At 34.6% G+C, this 14,738-nt stretch overlaps 1 protein-coding gene across 2 annotated transcripts; it reads left to right on the top strand.

Annotated features, from left to right (window-relative positions):
- The first annotated feature begins 5,392 nt into the window (after positions 1-5,392).
- Positions 5,393-13,912, top strand: LOC109813724 (Leucine-rich repeat protein kinase family protein). Of its 2 annotated transcripts, none has more exons than XM_020377975.3 (11): positions 5,393-6,054; positions 6,190-6,454; positions 7,156-7,318; positions 7,449-8,166; positions 8,305-8,740; positions 8,852-9,033; positions 10,451-10,610; positions 10,900-11,127; positions 11,207-11,557; positions 13,075-13,176; positions 13,299-13,912. In XM_020377975.3, the coding sequence occupies exons 1-11, from the start codon at positions 5,558-5,560 to the stop codon at positions 13,527-13,529; spliced, it is 3,333 nt and encodes a 1,110-aa protein (XP_020233564.1). In that variant the 5' UTR covers positions 5,393-5,557; the 3' UTR covers positions 13,530-13,912. The 2 variants fall into 2 exon arrangements, with proteins under 2 accessions (XP_020233564.1, XP_020233569.1); XM_020377980.3 differs by having other exon boundaries at positions 5,914-6,054; positions 6,128-6,454.
- The last annotated feature ends 826 nt before the right edge of the window (positions 13,913-14,738 follow it).

Below are 14,738 nucleotides of genomic sequence, written 5' to 3'. Positions count from 1 at the left end.
CGAAGTCGTGTCTTACCCTAATCTAAATATTTCCTTAAAAAAAGTATTGTCGTTAAGTGATGATATGATAGTCATGGAAGATGAGTTTGAAAAATCAAAAGAAAAAAGCAACATAGTAAATAAAATCAACAATCTCCCTCAATGCATAAATAATTAATCTAAATCATAATCCAAAACATAATCAACCATAATAAGCAAAATCAACAAGGATAATCAAAATCACTAAACTCATAATCAAACCTTTAAGCATCAAAACTAAAGAATCTCAGTCCTTAAACCTTTTCATACCCTATCTCTAACCACTGTTGTACAAAACATATTTATGTCGATTGAAATAGACTTTCATTGTCAATTACAAATCCAACATAAATACAAGCAATATAGAAAGTTTTATCTTTCTATGTCGACCAATGAACCAACATAAAAAGTGTTTTTTCTACACAATAGAAAGTATACTTGGTATAAGGTAGGTGGTAAAGAAACTAACAGGTTTGATTGATTTGTGATCACAAAATAATGATTATGAAAGGAAGTTGTGGCATAGTAGGGATTATTGTGTAATTATCTTGAAATAAAAGGTGTTAGATTGGGGTTTAAAGCCTTTTTCATGTGTTGAATTACTAAAAATAGGTGGTAAGTTATAAGGAGTTTTTAAAAAACACCGGAATGAGTTAAGGATGAAAAAAATGGAGGGTATTTATCTTAAAAGAAAATTTGAAGGGTGTAAAAGGTCAATCAAAAAGGTGGTATAATAAGTATTGTATAAATATTGAAGATATTATATAAAGAGTGAAAAAAAGTGGTGGAAGAGGTGGGTGTCACTCAAAAAACATGGACTTGGGTCAAGAGCATGTAGTTTGTAGGAAGGAAGGTATGGAGGAAATGTATAAATTGATGGGAAGGGGGAGCAGCATGATGTGGCAAAAAAACTAGATCAAAGTGGTTGTTGGAGGGAAATTCAAATACAAGGTTCTTCCATAATTGCATGATTAAGAGGAAAGCAAATAATGAAATTATATGAATTCAAGTGAATGAGTCTATCATAGGAGTTTAACTCTTTAAGGGACATGTTATATAGCATTTCCTAGGGTAATTTCAAGTTAAACAAGGGAATATACTATATTTTGAAGAAATGTCATGAAGTAGGGAGAGCAATGATGCAAATGGGGAATTAGTGAAGCTATTTGCAAATAAGGAAGCAAAGGAAACAATTTGGAGTTGTGAGATATCCATAAACCATGAGTTTGATGGCATGGATTTTATGTTTATCATAGGGTTTTGGGAGACTGCCAAAGTGGAGTTTGTGGACTTTTGGTAAGAGTTCCGTGGCAAAAGGAAATTGGTGAGGAAATCTAATAGTTATATATTTGTCTTAGTGCCTAAAAACAAAATTAAGTGGCATTGGGAGATTATATACCTATTTCGTTGATAAGGTGTATGTATAAGATATTGGCAAAGGTGATGTCAAATAGGTTGAGTAATGTTATGAATTTAATCATATCCTAAAATCAGTAAGTTTTTATAAAGTGGATGCGAATTTTTTGATAAAGTGCTATAGCAAATGAAAAGTTACATGTGAGGAAAAGAGAAGGCATACAAATCTAGTATGCTCAAAAGTGGATTTGAGAAAACATATAATTTTGTATGCTGGAAGTTTCTTGATACATTGATAGAAGGAACGGGATTTCACCAAAAGTAAAGAAAGCAGATTATGGAATTCTAAAGTTAATGGTAGCTACATTGAAGGATTTTTTACTAGGATATGTTAGATATGGGATCCATTATATTCATTTTTATATTTGATATTGCTAAAAATATTTAACATGATGAGTCAATCAGTAGGGATTGAAGTATAGGATAATGAGTCAACAAAACAACATTTGTGTTAAATTGTAAGGTCAATGAAGTCTTGTTTTAAATATTTGGAGTTGCCATCATAAGAAAAAGTCAACTTGATAGTTAATGGTGGATAAATCGAGAGGGAAAATAGTGTCATGGAATAGCAAAATTTTTTCATTAGAGTTTGTATTGTCTTGTTTTTTTTTGTCTCACTCCCAATTTATTTTATCTCATTCTTCAGGGGTCCATAAAATATTATTTCTTCCTCTGAATTCCTTTTTAAAATAGTTTATACAAGGTGAAAGTTTTGGACAAAAAAAATCATTGGGTTGCTTGGAATAAAGTATGTATGGGAAAGGAAGAGATAGGGTTGATTTTGAGAAACATGAATCTATTTAATATATCATTACTAACAAAATGAAGTGGATGTTAAAGGTGAAACATAAGTCTTGTATGGGTTAAGGTGTTAAGGGTAAAGTACAGGGATGATATGATCAAGGAAGGGAGGGGGAAGGGAAGTTGGCCACCATGGTTGAAAGATACTCGATTTTTAAATTGGGTGAACAAAACTTTTTATAAAATAAGGAATGTAAGAAAAACATTTAGTTGAGAAAATCTATGGAAAGAAGGTTCAATGGCAAGAAAGTTTCCCATATTGTTTTTCTTTATTTGTGAACAATGTTATTAAAGGAGATGGTAAATTTCAATAATATGCACACACTATCCAATGCACTTAAGATTTTCATACAAGAAAGAAAAATGCATTATTTCAAGAACAAGTAATAGAAACTTGAAATGCCATAAGACTCGTACTACTTTGTATGATTGGATAGGTCATGACCATGAATCAATACTTATTTGTTGTTGTTTATGTGACTTAAATGATTTATATCTTGTGCTTTTGATTACTTTCGTAAAGTAAAATATTTTTATATTATTTATTTATATAAAACAAAATAATGGTAATTTTGGACTAGATGAGACTTAGACTAATGTGATTATTTAATATCTTTGTGATGACTAAACCAACATGTTTGTTTTTGGAGTAGAAATCAACACGCCTTATTGTTATATAATTGGCTTAAATAATTCATACATTTTTAATTTAAAGCCATACATTTATTTATACATTAATTTATATGGTTTAGCGAATATATAATTTGGTTATTATGTCAATATCCCATTATTTACAAGTTTTTGGGGATTTCTTCAAGATATAAAATAAATTTTATTAAAATTTATAAATATAAAATACATGAGACATTAATATTTTAAAAAAATTTAATAAAAATAAAGTCATGCAATTTCAATTAGTGACTTACTAGTTCAATCCTAAACCAATTGATTTGATGATCAATATAATTTTTAAAACATAAAAATCACTCGTCACTTACTCATGATAACAAATGAGAAAAGAAATTACATTTTTTTTAAGAAAGAAATTTGTAAGGGTGCATGTTTTTTGCATGACTATATCACGCAAGTGTAATGAATATTCGTGAGTGAGTGAATGTTTTATTTTATGAGATTAATAATATTTTTGGTTTTTTTAAAAATAATTATATAAAATAGAAAGGTGTAGTAACCCAATTTCGTCCGGGAAATATTAATTTTGTTCTTAAAAAATAGAAAAATAGGTATATGCAAAAAAGAATAAAAAAGGACAAAATTTCAAGCCCGGAACGGGCCGTTCCAAAACCAGAACGGGCCAGTCCAACTTTCCAAAAGGTACTAAGATTGCAGGCCTGGAACGGGCCGTTCCCAATCTGGAACGGGCCGTTCCAGCTTTCCTAAAAGCCCTAAAGTTTCTAGCCCGGAACGGGCCGTTCTGGATTCAGAACGGGTCGTTCCAACCTTCCAAAAAAGGCTAAATTTCTAGCCCGGAACGGGCCGTTCCAAAACTGGAACGGGCCGTTCCAACCTTCCAAAATACCTCTAATTTTTGGCCCAGAGCGGGCCGTTCCCACAACTGGAACGGGCCGTTCCAATTTTTAAAAAAGACCTATAATTTTTAGGCTAGAACGGCCGTTCCCGAACTATCAAAATACCTAAAAACTTTAGCCCGGAACGGCCCGTTCCCAAACTGGAACGGGCCGTTCCGAAAGTGGCCGTTGTGAGTAAAATTGCCACCCCGGAACGGGCCGTTCCGGATTCAGAACGGGCCGTTCCGGTCCCTCCAGAAAGTCTATAAATAGCATCCTTCCCCTTCCCACACACACATCTCTCCCCCCTTGGCTTTCCCAAAGGACACCCACACACACCCTTCCCACACACATCTCCACCTTGGACCAGAGGGAACCCAGAGAAGGAGACCCACTTCTGTAGCGAAGAATTGTGAGTATATTAAACTCATTTCTTTTATTTATTTTTATATCTGTCAGTAGTTCTTATTTAAATTCAAAATGTGATTAAATACCAAAATATAGTGTTACAATATTTAATGTAAATATCTGGAATTATTGTATCAAAATTTTATTGGAGGAATGGTTAACTAGATGTGACATCTTTTTAACCTTTGAATTTAAAGTACAAGTTGTGACAGCTTATCTTTAAATTTTTCCTCCAAAAAACGAAAATGTCCAACCAAGAAATTTTTTAATCACAACATCTATAACAATAATTATAATTACAATTTTATTGAATTGACTTTGGTGTACACCTTGGTCAATTTTATATTTTTAGGGTGAATGAGCTTAGACAGTTCAAGAATCCTATATTTAACAAAAGTAAATCTAATTAAAAAATATCAACACACAAATATTTTCTACAAAGAACTTCGTGACTCTGATTCTTCATTACACATAAAGATACGTAGGAGCAAGAACTAAATCTTGTCGAGCTAAAAAATAAAAAAAATATTATCCTCCTTTTTATATAACAATAATAATTTTAACCTTTTTTTCAATGCATAATTTAAATTAGTTAAATAAAATATATTTGATAATTTTTGTGAGATAAATATTTTATAAATTATAAATAATTAGTTTAATTAATTAAAGGTAATCGTCTTAGGACGAACGTTGTGAGGTGCTAATACCTTCCTCACACGTAATCGACTCCCGAACTCAAAAATTTGGTTTTCGTAGACTATTTTCTACTTTATGGTTTTTCCAATGTTTTTCCGTAAAAAAAATAACATTAGTGGCGACTCCTTTTTTTCAATTTATTTTTCGCCATCCCGTCGCGATCGAGGTTGCTACAAAAGGTAAGAATTTATTATTTCTCCCATGTTTTTCTTCTTTTTTTTATTCACAGGAATTTAGCACGGGTATTAAAATAAGCTTACAACACTCTTCTCGGATTTTTTCTTAAAAGAAGATTGATAAAAAGATATTTTTCCCTTTACATATTCGAGAGAGCCGTTATTTTGCCTTTTTTATTTTATTTTTGAAGTTCGTAAAAACAAGAAATCAAAATGAATGTAGTAATTTGGTAAAGATCAAAGAGCAGAAGATGATTGAAAAAAGTATTTGTACATTATACAAATACACACCCCCGCAGCCTCTTTGACCGTGACCCCCAAAACCTTGTAATTAGTGCCCAAAGCGGGGGCTATTATCGTCCCCCACTTAACGCAGCGTTTGGCAACCAGCGTCTCGATTCGCGACTTCTCCCCAAATATTCAATTACACTGCAAACACTGCTTCTAGATTCTAGGGTTTCTCTTTCCCCCTTCCATTACCCACTCCCAATCCGCGAACCTCATCGGAACCAGCCAATGCAGCTTCTTCACTCCGACAAGCCCGCGCCCGAGCGCCGCGACTCCCCGGAGAATCCCGACGAACCCAACGCCGCGCCCGATTCTCTCGACTCCGGAACTGACGACGGCGCGGCTCTCGACGTCACCGGAAAGACCTTCGAATTTCCGGCGGCGGAGAACGCCGATGACTCTGTTGAGAGCCTTTACATGTACAAGAACGTTTACAGCTTGATTCCGAAGTCGGTTTCGCGCCTGGCGCGGTTGAAAACGCTCAAGTTCTTCGGGAACGAGATTAACCTCTTCGCTCCCGAGTTCGGGAACTTGACGGCGTTGGAGTGTTTGCAGATGAAGATTTCCTCGCCTGGGATTGGAGGCTTGCCGTTGCACATGCTCCAGGGTTTGAAGGAACTCGAACTTTCCAAAGGCCCTCCCAGACCCTCGGCTTTTCCGATTTTGACAGAAATTTCGGGTCTCAAGTGCTTGACCAAGCTTTCCATTTGTCATTTCTCTATACGGTCAGTGTTCTTTCCTCTTGTGCTTTCGAAGTACCACTTAATTTGTCTGAATTGTGTTCAATTGTGGTTTTAGATTACAAACAATGTGATTTGGTGGAGCAGTAAGATATGTGTGTGTGATTTTTGAAACTATAGATACCTTCCTCCCGAAATTGGATGCTTGAAGAAGCTGGAGTATCTTGATCTTTCGTTCAATAAAATTAAGACGTTGCCGTCGGAGATTAGTTATTTGCAGGGCTTGATATCCATGAAAGTTGCGAATAATAAGTTAGTGGAACTGCCGTCAGCTATGTCTTCTCTGTCAAGGTTGGAGAGTTTGGACCTGTCGAATAATAGGTTGACTTCGCTGGGGTCCCTTGAACTTGCCTCCATGGATAGACTTCAGAAGTTAAACCTTCAGGTACCTAGTTATGATTTTATGAATCAGTGACGTCTGCTTTCTTGCTGTTCTGTCCAGTATTTGTGTTATTTTAGAAGAGGATTTCGTTGTTTCTGACTTTGCTATTTGTCTTAATATTGTGAAGCTAGTTTTGTTTAGCTTAAATGCACACACATATATAATGGAAGAAATATATTTATACTCTCTTGATGCATTTCATGAATAATTTTTGGTGTCTATGATAGTTGTTTTAATTTCTGGCTTAAGGTCTGGGAGTATAAACTTGTTTTGTTTGTCAGATCAGATTTTTGGTCTAATATATGGGTCTATCTGATTTTTTTTTACCAACAGTACATTCCCTTAATGGCTGATTGTGTATGTTCAGATATCAATCTTTGACCTGTTTCGTTTGCTTGAATTGGTGTTTAATATGCATTAATTTGGTGGTATCTGACAGTGTTTTACATGGAGGGACCGCATTGAAGGTGCCTCTGTGCATCCAAGGTATTGATTTTGTAGCTGTAGATTGCATATGAAACAAATGATAAGGATTCTGGATTATGTGGGAGTGCACATTTATTTATATTTTACCTTACTTCTGTGTGTTATTGAGTTCCAACTATATAATTTAATGTTTTGAATTTTTTTTTGTTAAAAATCCTATGATTTTCATATGCCTAAATAGTTCTTGACATATTTGTATGTATATTTATTGTTTCAAGTACAACAAGCTGCTCGCGAATTTTCAAATTCCTTCATGGATATATTGTAATATGGAGGGAAATGATGGAGCTAGATGCAAAGATGATTGTAGCAGTTCTTCTGTTGAAATGGATCTCTATGAAAACAGCTTTCATGAGAATGATGAAACCCTTTCTGACAACAGTAAGGCTTATAATGCATTTCCATCTTTGATTTATCCCCCCTCATTTAGTATTTGCTCTTCCCTTTTGCAGTTTGAACTATTGAGTTCATGTATGTAGAGCTAAGTACTATTCTATGAATTCTTTTTCAGGCCCTCATAATATCATTTCAAGCATGGTAACAAGCTCCTCATCTAGCAGATGTTTTGCATCCCGGAAGTCAGGTAAACGGTGGAAACGGCGACATTATTTACAGCAGAAAGCTCGTCAAGAACGCTTGAACAACAGTAGGAAGTGGAAAGCTGTAGATCATGACCAGTTGATGAGCAAGAAGATTCACCGAATTTCTGAAGCAGGAAATCAAGATAGTCTTGCTTCTGAAAGTTGTGGAGAAATTGTATCAGAGAATGAGAACCTGGACGATAGTAATAAAAGAATATTCTCTGAACAAGCAGTAAATGATGATGTAATTGATAATGTTAACAATGACGAAGTAATTATTGAAAAGCACTTTTCTCGGGAAGATTGCTGCTCTACTGAAAGCAAAGATGAAAAAGATGCAACGCTATGCTCCTTAGAGGACAGGCAAAGTGATCAGGATGAAACATCTTGTACAGAACTTTTGAAGTGTGTTTCTAAATCAAAGAGACATTTAGATCGGGATCTTGATAATCCTAAACCATGCAAGTCTAGAAAATCAATTAGTGCTTCGATATTGTCTTGCAAGTACAGCAAAATGTCTTTTTGTGGAATTGAAGACCATCTATCCGATGGATTTTATGATGCAGGACGAGATCGGCCATTTATGCCTCTGGAGAGTTATGAGCAAATTCAGTGTCTTGCTTCTCGTGAAGTTATCCTTCTAGACAGGTTTCTTTTATACTACTACGATCATTATTATTTGTAGTAGTAGTATCAGCAACAACACAATAGTAGTATTAATGGTAGTATGTGTCACCAGTTTTTTTTTTTTTTTTTTGTTGACTAATATTGTTTGTTCTCTTTCAGAAAAAAAGATGAAGAGTTGGATGCTGTTATGCTAGCTGCTCTGGCACTGGTCTATAATTTGAAACAGTTAAACGGTTTAAACAGACCTGGGAACCAGGCTGTTGTTGATAACTTGCAGTTACAGACAGCATCACTGCTCGCACTCTTTGTATCAGATCATTTTGGTGGCAGTGATAGAGGTGCTATTGTAGATAGGACACGAAAATCTGTGTCTGGTTCAAACTATAGCAAGCCTTTTGTCTGTACATGCTCAACTGGAAGCAGCACCAGTATAAGTGCTTCAACCAAACCTGTTGTAAACACCACAGAAGATATCACTCTTGCTAAGATGTCTGAAAAATCTCTTCACTCTATAAAAAAAAGGCGAAATTCAATCATAGTTCCTCTTGGCTCTGTGCAGTATGGTGTATGTAGACATAGAGCTCTGCTTTTTAAGGTAATCATTGTTGCTAAGTTCATACTATAGTCTTGTGTATATATTTTGTGCTGTAGCTTCTGTTTTTGTGCATTATTGTGATGATGTAATGCTAGTTGATTTGCTTTACAGTATTTATGTGATCACATGGAGCCTCCAATTCCTTGTGAGCTTGTCAGGGGTTACCTGGATTTTTCACCACATGCCTGGAATATCATTCTGATTAAGAGGGGTGCAACATGGGTTCGAATGCTGATTGATGCTTGTCGACCTCATGATATAAGAGAAGAGAAGGATCCCGAATACTTTTGTAGGTATGTACCCCCTCTGAGTTTTAAGTGGATGTGGAACGCCTTTTCTTTTTGTAAAACACAGTTTGGCTTGGTTTTATATAGTATTCTCTCATTTATATTGCTATCACTTGATTTGGCTGTATTTAATTTTAGTTTTATATGTTAATGAAGTTTATTTATAATTGATTTCTTGTTGAATTATAGCTTTTGGTATTATTAGTTCTGCTCCTGTTATAAATTCAGTATGTGTTAAATAATCATCAATCATTTGGCATTTTAGGATTTCAATTGATTATTACAATTAGATTTTGTATCATATTGTAGCCTGTAAAGAATATTGCTTATGGTATGAAAATACTAAACTAAAACCAGCAAAGCTGGCTTCAATTTTAGTCCAAATATTTCTGTAATATAATATCTTAATGGAATCTAACTTTTTATATAATTAACGAATATGAACGAATTTCTTAGATTTCTTTAAACTCAGTCACGGTGCATGTTTGGATAAGGTGTTCAAGCATACTTTTGGAAGTAAGCATTACATTGTGTGTGTTTTTATTTATTTATTTATTATTAAATATCTTTATGTAAACCTTCCTGAAACTAAATGAATATTTATGACTTTGAATATGATAGGTTTTAGACTGTTGGATAAGTTGTTTGGTCGGCATTACATTTGCTATAATGAATAAAATTTAGACCCAACATGAGCTTGTTTGGTAATTGATAGGCATTGGAAGCACTCTTCATATTAAGTACAATTTCACTTAACACTAAGAATTTATTCATCATCTGAGAACTTTATTTAAGGTACAATACGAGAAGAACATCACGAGACAAACACTCAAGCTACTGGATAACTTTTTACTTTGTACATTGTGTGGTGAACAATGAACAACACCAACAAAATTATGTTAGATTAAAATTACTACAGTACCCTTTTAATATTAGTTATCTTATCGGGTTTTTATTAATCATCTCAACCGGGGTGATGATGGTGATATTAGTGGTGGTGATGCCAATAGTGATAGTGGCGATAATGGTGATGATATCAGTGGTAGCGACTGTTTTGGTAGTGGAGACAATGTTGGTAGGGTGCAAGGTGGTGATAGGTGGCAGTGGTTGGCGGTTGTTGTAAAGGGTTGGCGGTGGTGGTGGTGCAACAATAGTGATGATGGTGGTTGGTTTTTTGTCTTTTGAGTATTTTATACTTGTGACAAAAGGTTGTCCTATGGCTTATTAAGCAACGAAAAATATAACTTTTGTCTTGTCTTTCTTCATCTGATTTGTCTTGTATCATGATCTTTTTTAAATCAAACATGGAACATTTATATTTGTCCTTCCCAGTACCCTGATTTTTAACAAATCAAACAAATCCTTAAATTTTGATTTCTGTGAAATTCTATGATTATTCAGAGTCTGATGACTTGGATTCCAGGTACATACCTCTCAATCGAACCACAATCCCCCTTTCATCTGGAGGAAGTCCAGGTCCTGATCATTCTTTCCTATCTCTAACCACTTGTGATGAACTCGAGACAAAAGCTTCAACTACTTTAGTTAAATGCAAATTTGGATCAGTGGAGGCTGCAGCAAAGGTTTGTAATCTATACCATTAATAAAGGGGATACTATTGTTGGCAACTCTTTTTGTTCTCCACAATGTTTTGGACTATTGTGCCCTTAATAGAAATACAAATATTATTAGTCCTTTTCTTCTCCACTTTTTTTTGGCATCCTTCTACCACCACACTCACGGAAGGTTTTTTGGCCATGAATTGATCCATTTCCTGTTTGTTATATAAATTGTTGTTGTGAATTGTAATTTTGGATATATAATATAAATATAATATGTTGCTCTTTATAAATATCTTGTGTGGTATTGTAGGTGCGCACTTTGGAAGAGCAAGGGAGTTTGGCAGAGAAAATTAAAAATTTTGAATATAACTGTTTGGGAGAAATTAGAATTCTTGCTGCTTTAAAACACCCCTGCATTGTGGAAATGTATGGACACCAAATATCATGTCAATGGTCTATCTCAGCTGATGGTAATCCTGAGCACCGCGTATTAAGATCTGCAATTTTTATGGAGTATGTGGAAGGGGGCTCCTTAAAAGTAAGATTTTTTATATAATTTTATTATTATTAACACGTTTTTGGTTGCTTTTATTAAATTACACTTTTTTTCCTTGCAGAACTATCTGGAGAAGCACTCAAAAGCTGGTGAAAAGCATGTTCCTGTGGAGTTGGCTTTGTATATTGCCAAAGATGTCTCATGTGCTTTGTCAGAGTTGCACTCAAGGCACATAATTCATCGTGACATAAAAAGTGAAAACATTTTGATTGATTTGGATAAGAAGAGAGACGATGGAACTCCTACTGTGAAGCTGTGTGATTTTGATAGTGCAGTGCCACTAAGATCAACTTTACATGCATGTTGTATTGCTCATGTAGGAACGCCTCCTCCTTGTGTATGTGTTGGAACTCCTCGGTGGATGGCTCCAGAGGTTATGCAGACAATGTATGAAAAGAACTCTTATGGATTGGTAAGATTCTCCTACTGATCTGCCATTTATTGAGATTGAAATATATGAACAATATCAGGAATTTTATGTATTACTGATGTATAATTTTCAAAAATTTAATTTTGAACTTCTCTATGTTGTTGGAAAAGGATGTTGTATTTATGTAAATGTACTATTAATAAAAATAATGGGAGGTAGTTCTCTGCGATGTTAAAGTACAATGTATTTCTTTACCAAAAAAACTTTATACACTGCTAAAAGAAATTAAAATATATTTTGGAATAATGACTTGTCCCTTTCTTTCTCCAATTTCCAAATTTTCTTCAACACTTGTTCACTGTCCCTATTATTGCATTTCTGCATCTATGTCCCACCTATTTGTGTACAACGCCATGTACCCATTTTAATAGTTATATTACATATGCTAATGGGAGTTATATAAGCTTTGGCAAACCTAGAGAAAATGGAACTAGAGACCCAGCATTAGATTCCCATTAGTTTCAAATTTAACTAATTGTTTTATAGTAATTTAGGTAAATTGATTACAAAGCCCATGGCCGAAGTTGGATTATTTTGGTTGCTCTTTTAAGATATTTTGATATATGTGAAAAGGGAAGCTATTGACGAGACTATCAGAGACTAGATTAGTTTTATATATAATTTAATCTTGGTGTTATCAGCATTACATTCTTGACTGTATTATTTATATATAATCTCCTTGAATGATACCTCAGAAAAGCATGAATATCTGACAGTATTCTTGACATGGATAACAACTAGTAAATCATGGCTGATATTAATATTTGATATAAAGTTGTCTTGTTTTCTTTTAGGTCACTATACTAGTATGTAAGCTGGTGCAATGCATGGGCCAATTTTTTTACAAGAGACTAATTAATTACTATTATATTTTTGAAGTATTAGGAATACCTAGTACTAAGGAATTTAAATGTTTTGTATATTCTATTATTGAATGGAAACTAATTCAAAGAGTTTCGTTTTGCATAATGTATAAAGTTGTGTTCTGTTGTAGGTTATAATGATGGGACTGTGTTCAAAAGATTTTATCATTGTATGATACTATGATTTATATGTTTGTCCGATGTCGTCTTTGGTATTCTCCTTTTATTATTGTGTTCTAATTGCATCATTTAGAATGTGTTCCTTAGGGCACTAAGTCACCAATTTGGATGGATATATTATTATGTAATTCATACTTTGGAAGAGATTACAATCGCATAGGGACAAAGGGCTAAAGTAAATAACATCAGTACTATTACAATTATTTTAGGAATTTTGTTGTCCCGTTGCCTTGTAAAATTTTCAGTTTATTTCTCAAAATTGTATGATATCCCCGGCCTAGTGGGACCAAATTTGCTGTTCCATTCCGCCCTACCCTTGTTTTGGTTAGAGGCACAAGTGCATATGTTGCTCATGACTTTAGTTAAGAATAGATGTATAATGAAAATAATTTAATTTGCTACGAAACCAGAAATAGTATCTTGATTTGTAATTTATCTTTTTTTGTCTTGTGACAGGAAGCTGACATTTGGTCGTTTGGATGTTTACTTTTGGAGATGCTGACTCTACAAATTCCATATTCTGGACTTCCTGATTCACACTTCCTTGATAATCTGCAGGTATGGCTATCTTTTGCTCCACGTTTTGTATTCCATGGGCAGTGCTTGTACTATTTGTCTATTTGGTTGATGTGCTACTCTCTTCCTCTTTTAATTAATTTTTTCTACAATGAAAAATACAGTTGGGTAAAAGACCACAGTTAACTGATGAGCTGGAGGAGATGAGTTTATTGAATGAACCCACAATGATTCCAACTGCTGAAGAGCTGGAAAAATCAGATGTTGAGGTAGACATGTTGAAATTTCTGGTTGATTTGTTCCATAGGTGCGTGGAAGAAAATCCAAACAAACGTCCTACAGCCGAAGAAATCCATAAAATGCTGCTTGCACACACATGTCGCTTACAAGTTTAAGATTTTAGGAAGATTTAGGTAGGTTATTGGAGTGGCCCTGTCCTGAGGAAATATATTGTTACGATAAATATATTCATTCTTTTTCTTCCTAAATTGTGCTAGGGCTTATCCAAGAATAATTGTTTGTACTTTGTATTAGGTCCAAGTCTTCAGTGAGTTGTATCTTTTGTACATTTTTAAGGGGTTAGATCCATGCGGCAATGTAAGTGTGATCGAGATATTTATGTCGTAGTTGCTAGATCTCTTTCGGATTTTAAACGTATTTATGCTGTAGTAGTTAGATCCCTTTCGGATGTTAAACGTTGAGACGAACATGGGTTCAAGCATTCTGCAGGTGTTTCTGATTAATTTATTGATTGCATTGAATTGAATCCTCTGATTAATTTGTTGATGCCTTTGAATTCAGTCCTGTTTAATAGGAGCGCATATCTCAACACAACCCCCCGCCCCCCCAAAAAAAATGGTACTATGAAGATAGATGTGGAGTTTTTTCTCTCATATATATATCGGTTGTTTTCAAAGAACTGTAAAAATTTCAGGGAAATACATTGAAAATAAAGAAAAAGTCAGCAAAAAATGTCATGTGAGGTAGCATGATAATTTGTAGGAAGGAAAGGTTACCGAAGTCGTTTGAAAGTGCAGAGCATTTCAAATGAATTAAATTAGTCTTTCAATAAAACTATTCCCTCTGTTCCGTAGGTTTAACCGGAAGCAGGAATAGCATAAGTTAGCAACGACGTGGGCTATATTCTCTCGTGACAGTCTAAAGCATGCCACGACAATTAAATAATTACTACCTCGCTAAACTCATGTTTCAACCTATGTTGTATTTTTACTGGGTTTCACATGCAGCATTTGGTGTCATAATAGCCCTTTAATTATTTAGCAAAGAAAAAGTCGGCGTCCTTTTCCTCCAAGAATTAACAATTATTTAGAGACAGGGAGAGAGGTGCATTGCAGGATGGCAGAATGACACCCACCTCTCAACAGCTTGTACTCCAATTAGTTAAAATTGTTTAATGGGGTTGCAGATGCTTCATCCCTCAGCTGCTCTTTATGTTCCCTTTTCTGTGAGCACCTAAAGTTGAGACTGGGACGGAGAAATTGAATGGTCTTGGCATCCATATACAAAGAGTGCATGCAGTAAGTAGTAAGCAGTAGCAGCAACTTTGGACCACTCTACTCACAAGATACTTGTACTTATTACTT

This window comes from Cajanus cajan, chromosome 7, assembly GCF_000230855.2.
Source record: "Cajanus cajan strain Asha chromosome 7, NIPB_CcT2T_4, whole genome shotgun sequence".
Lineage (NCBI taxonomy): Eukaryota > Viridiplantae > Streptophyta > Magnoliopsida > Fabales > Fabaceae > Cajanus > Cajanus cajan.
This window is presented reverse-complemented; position numbering and strand designations above follow the sequence as displayed.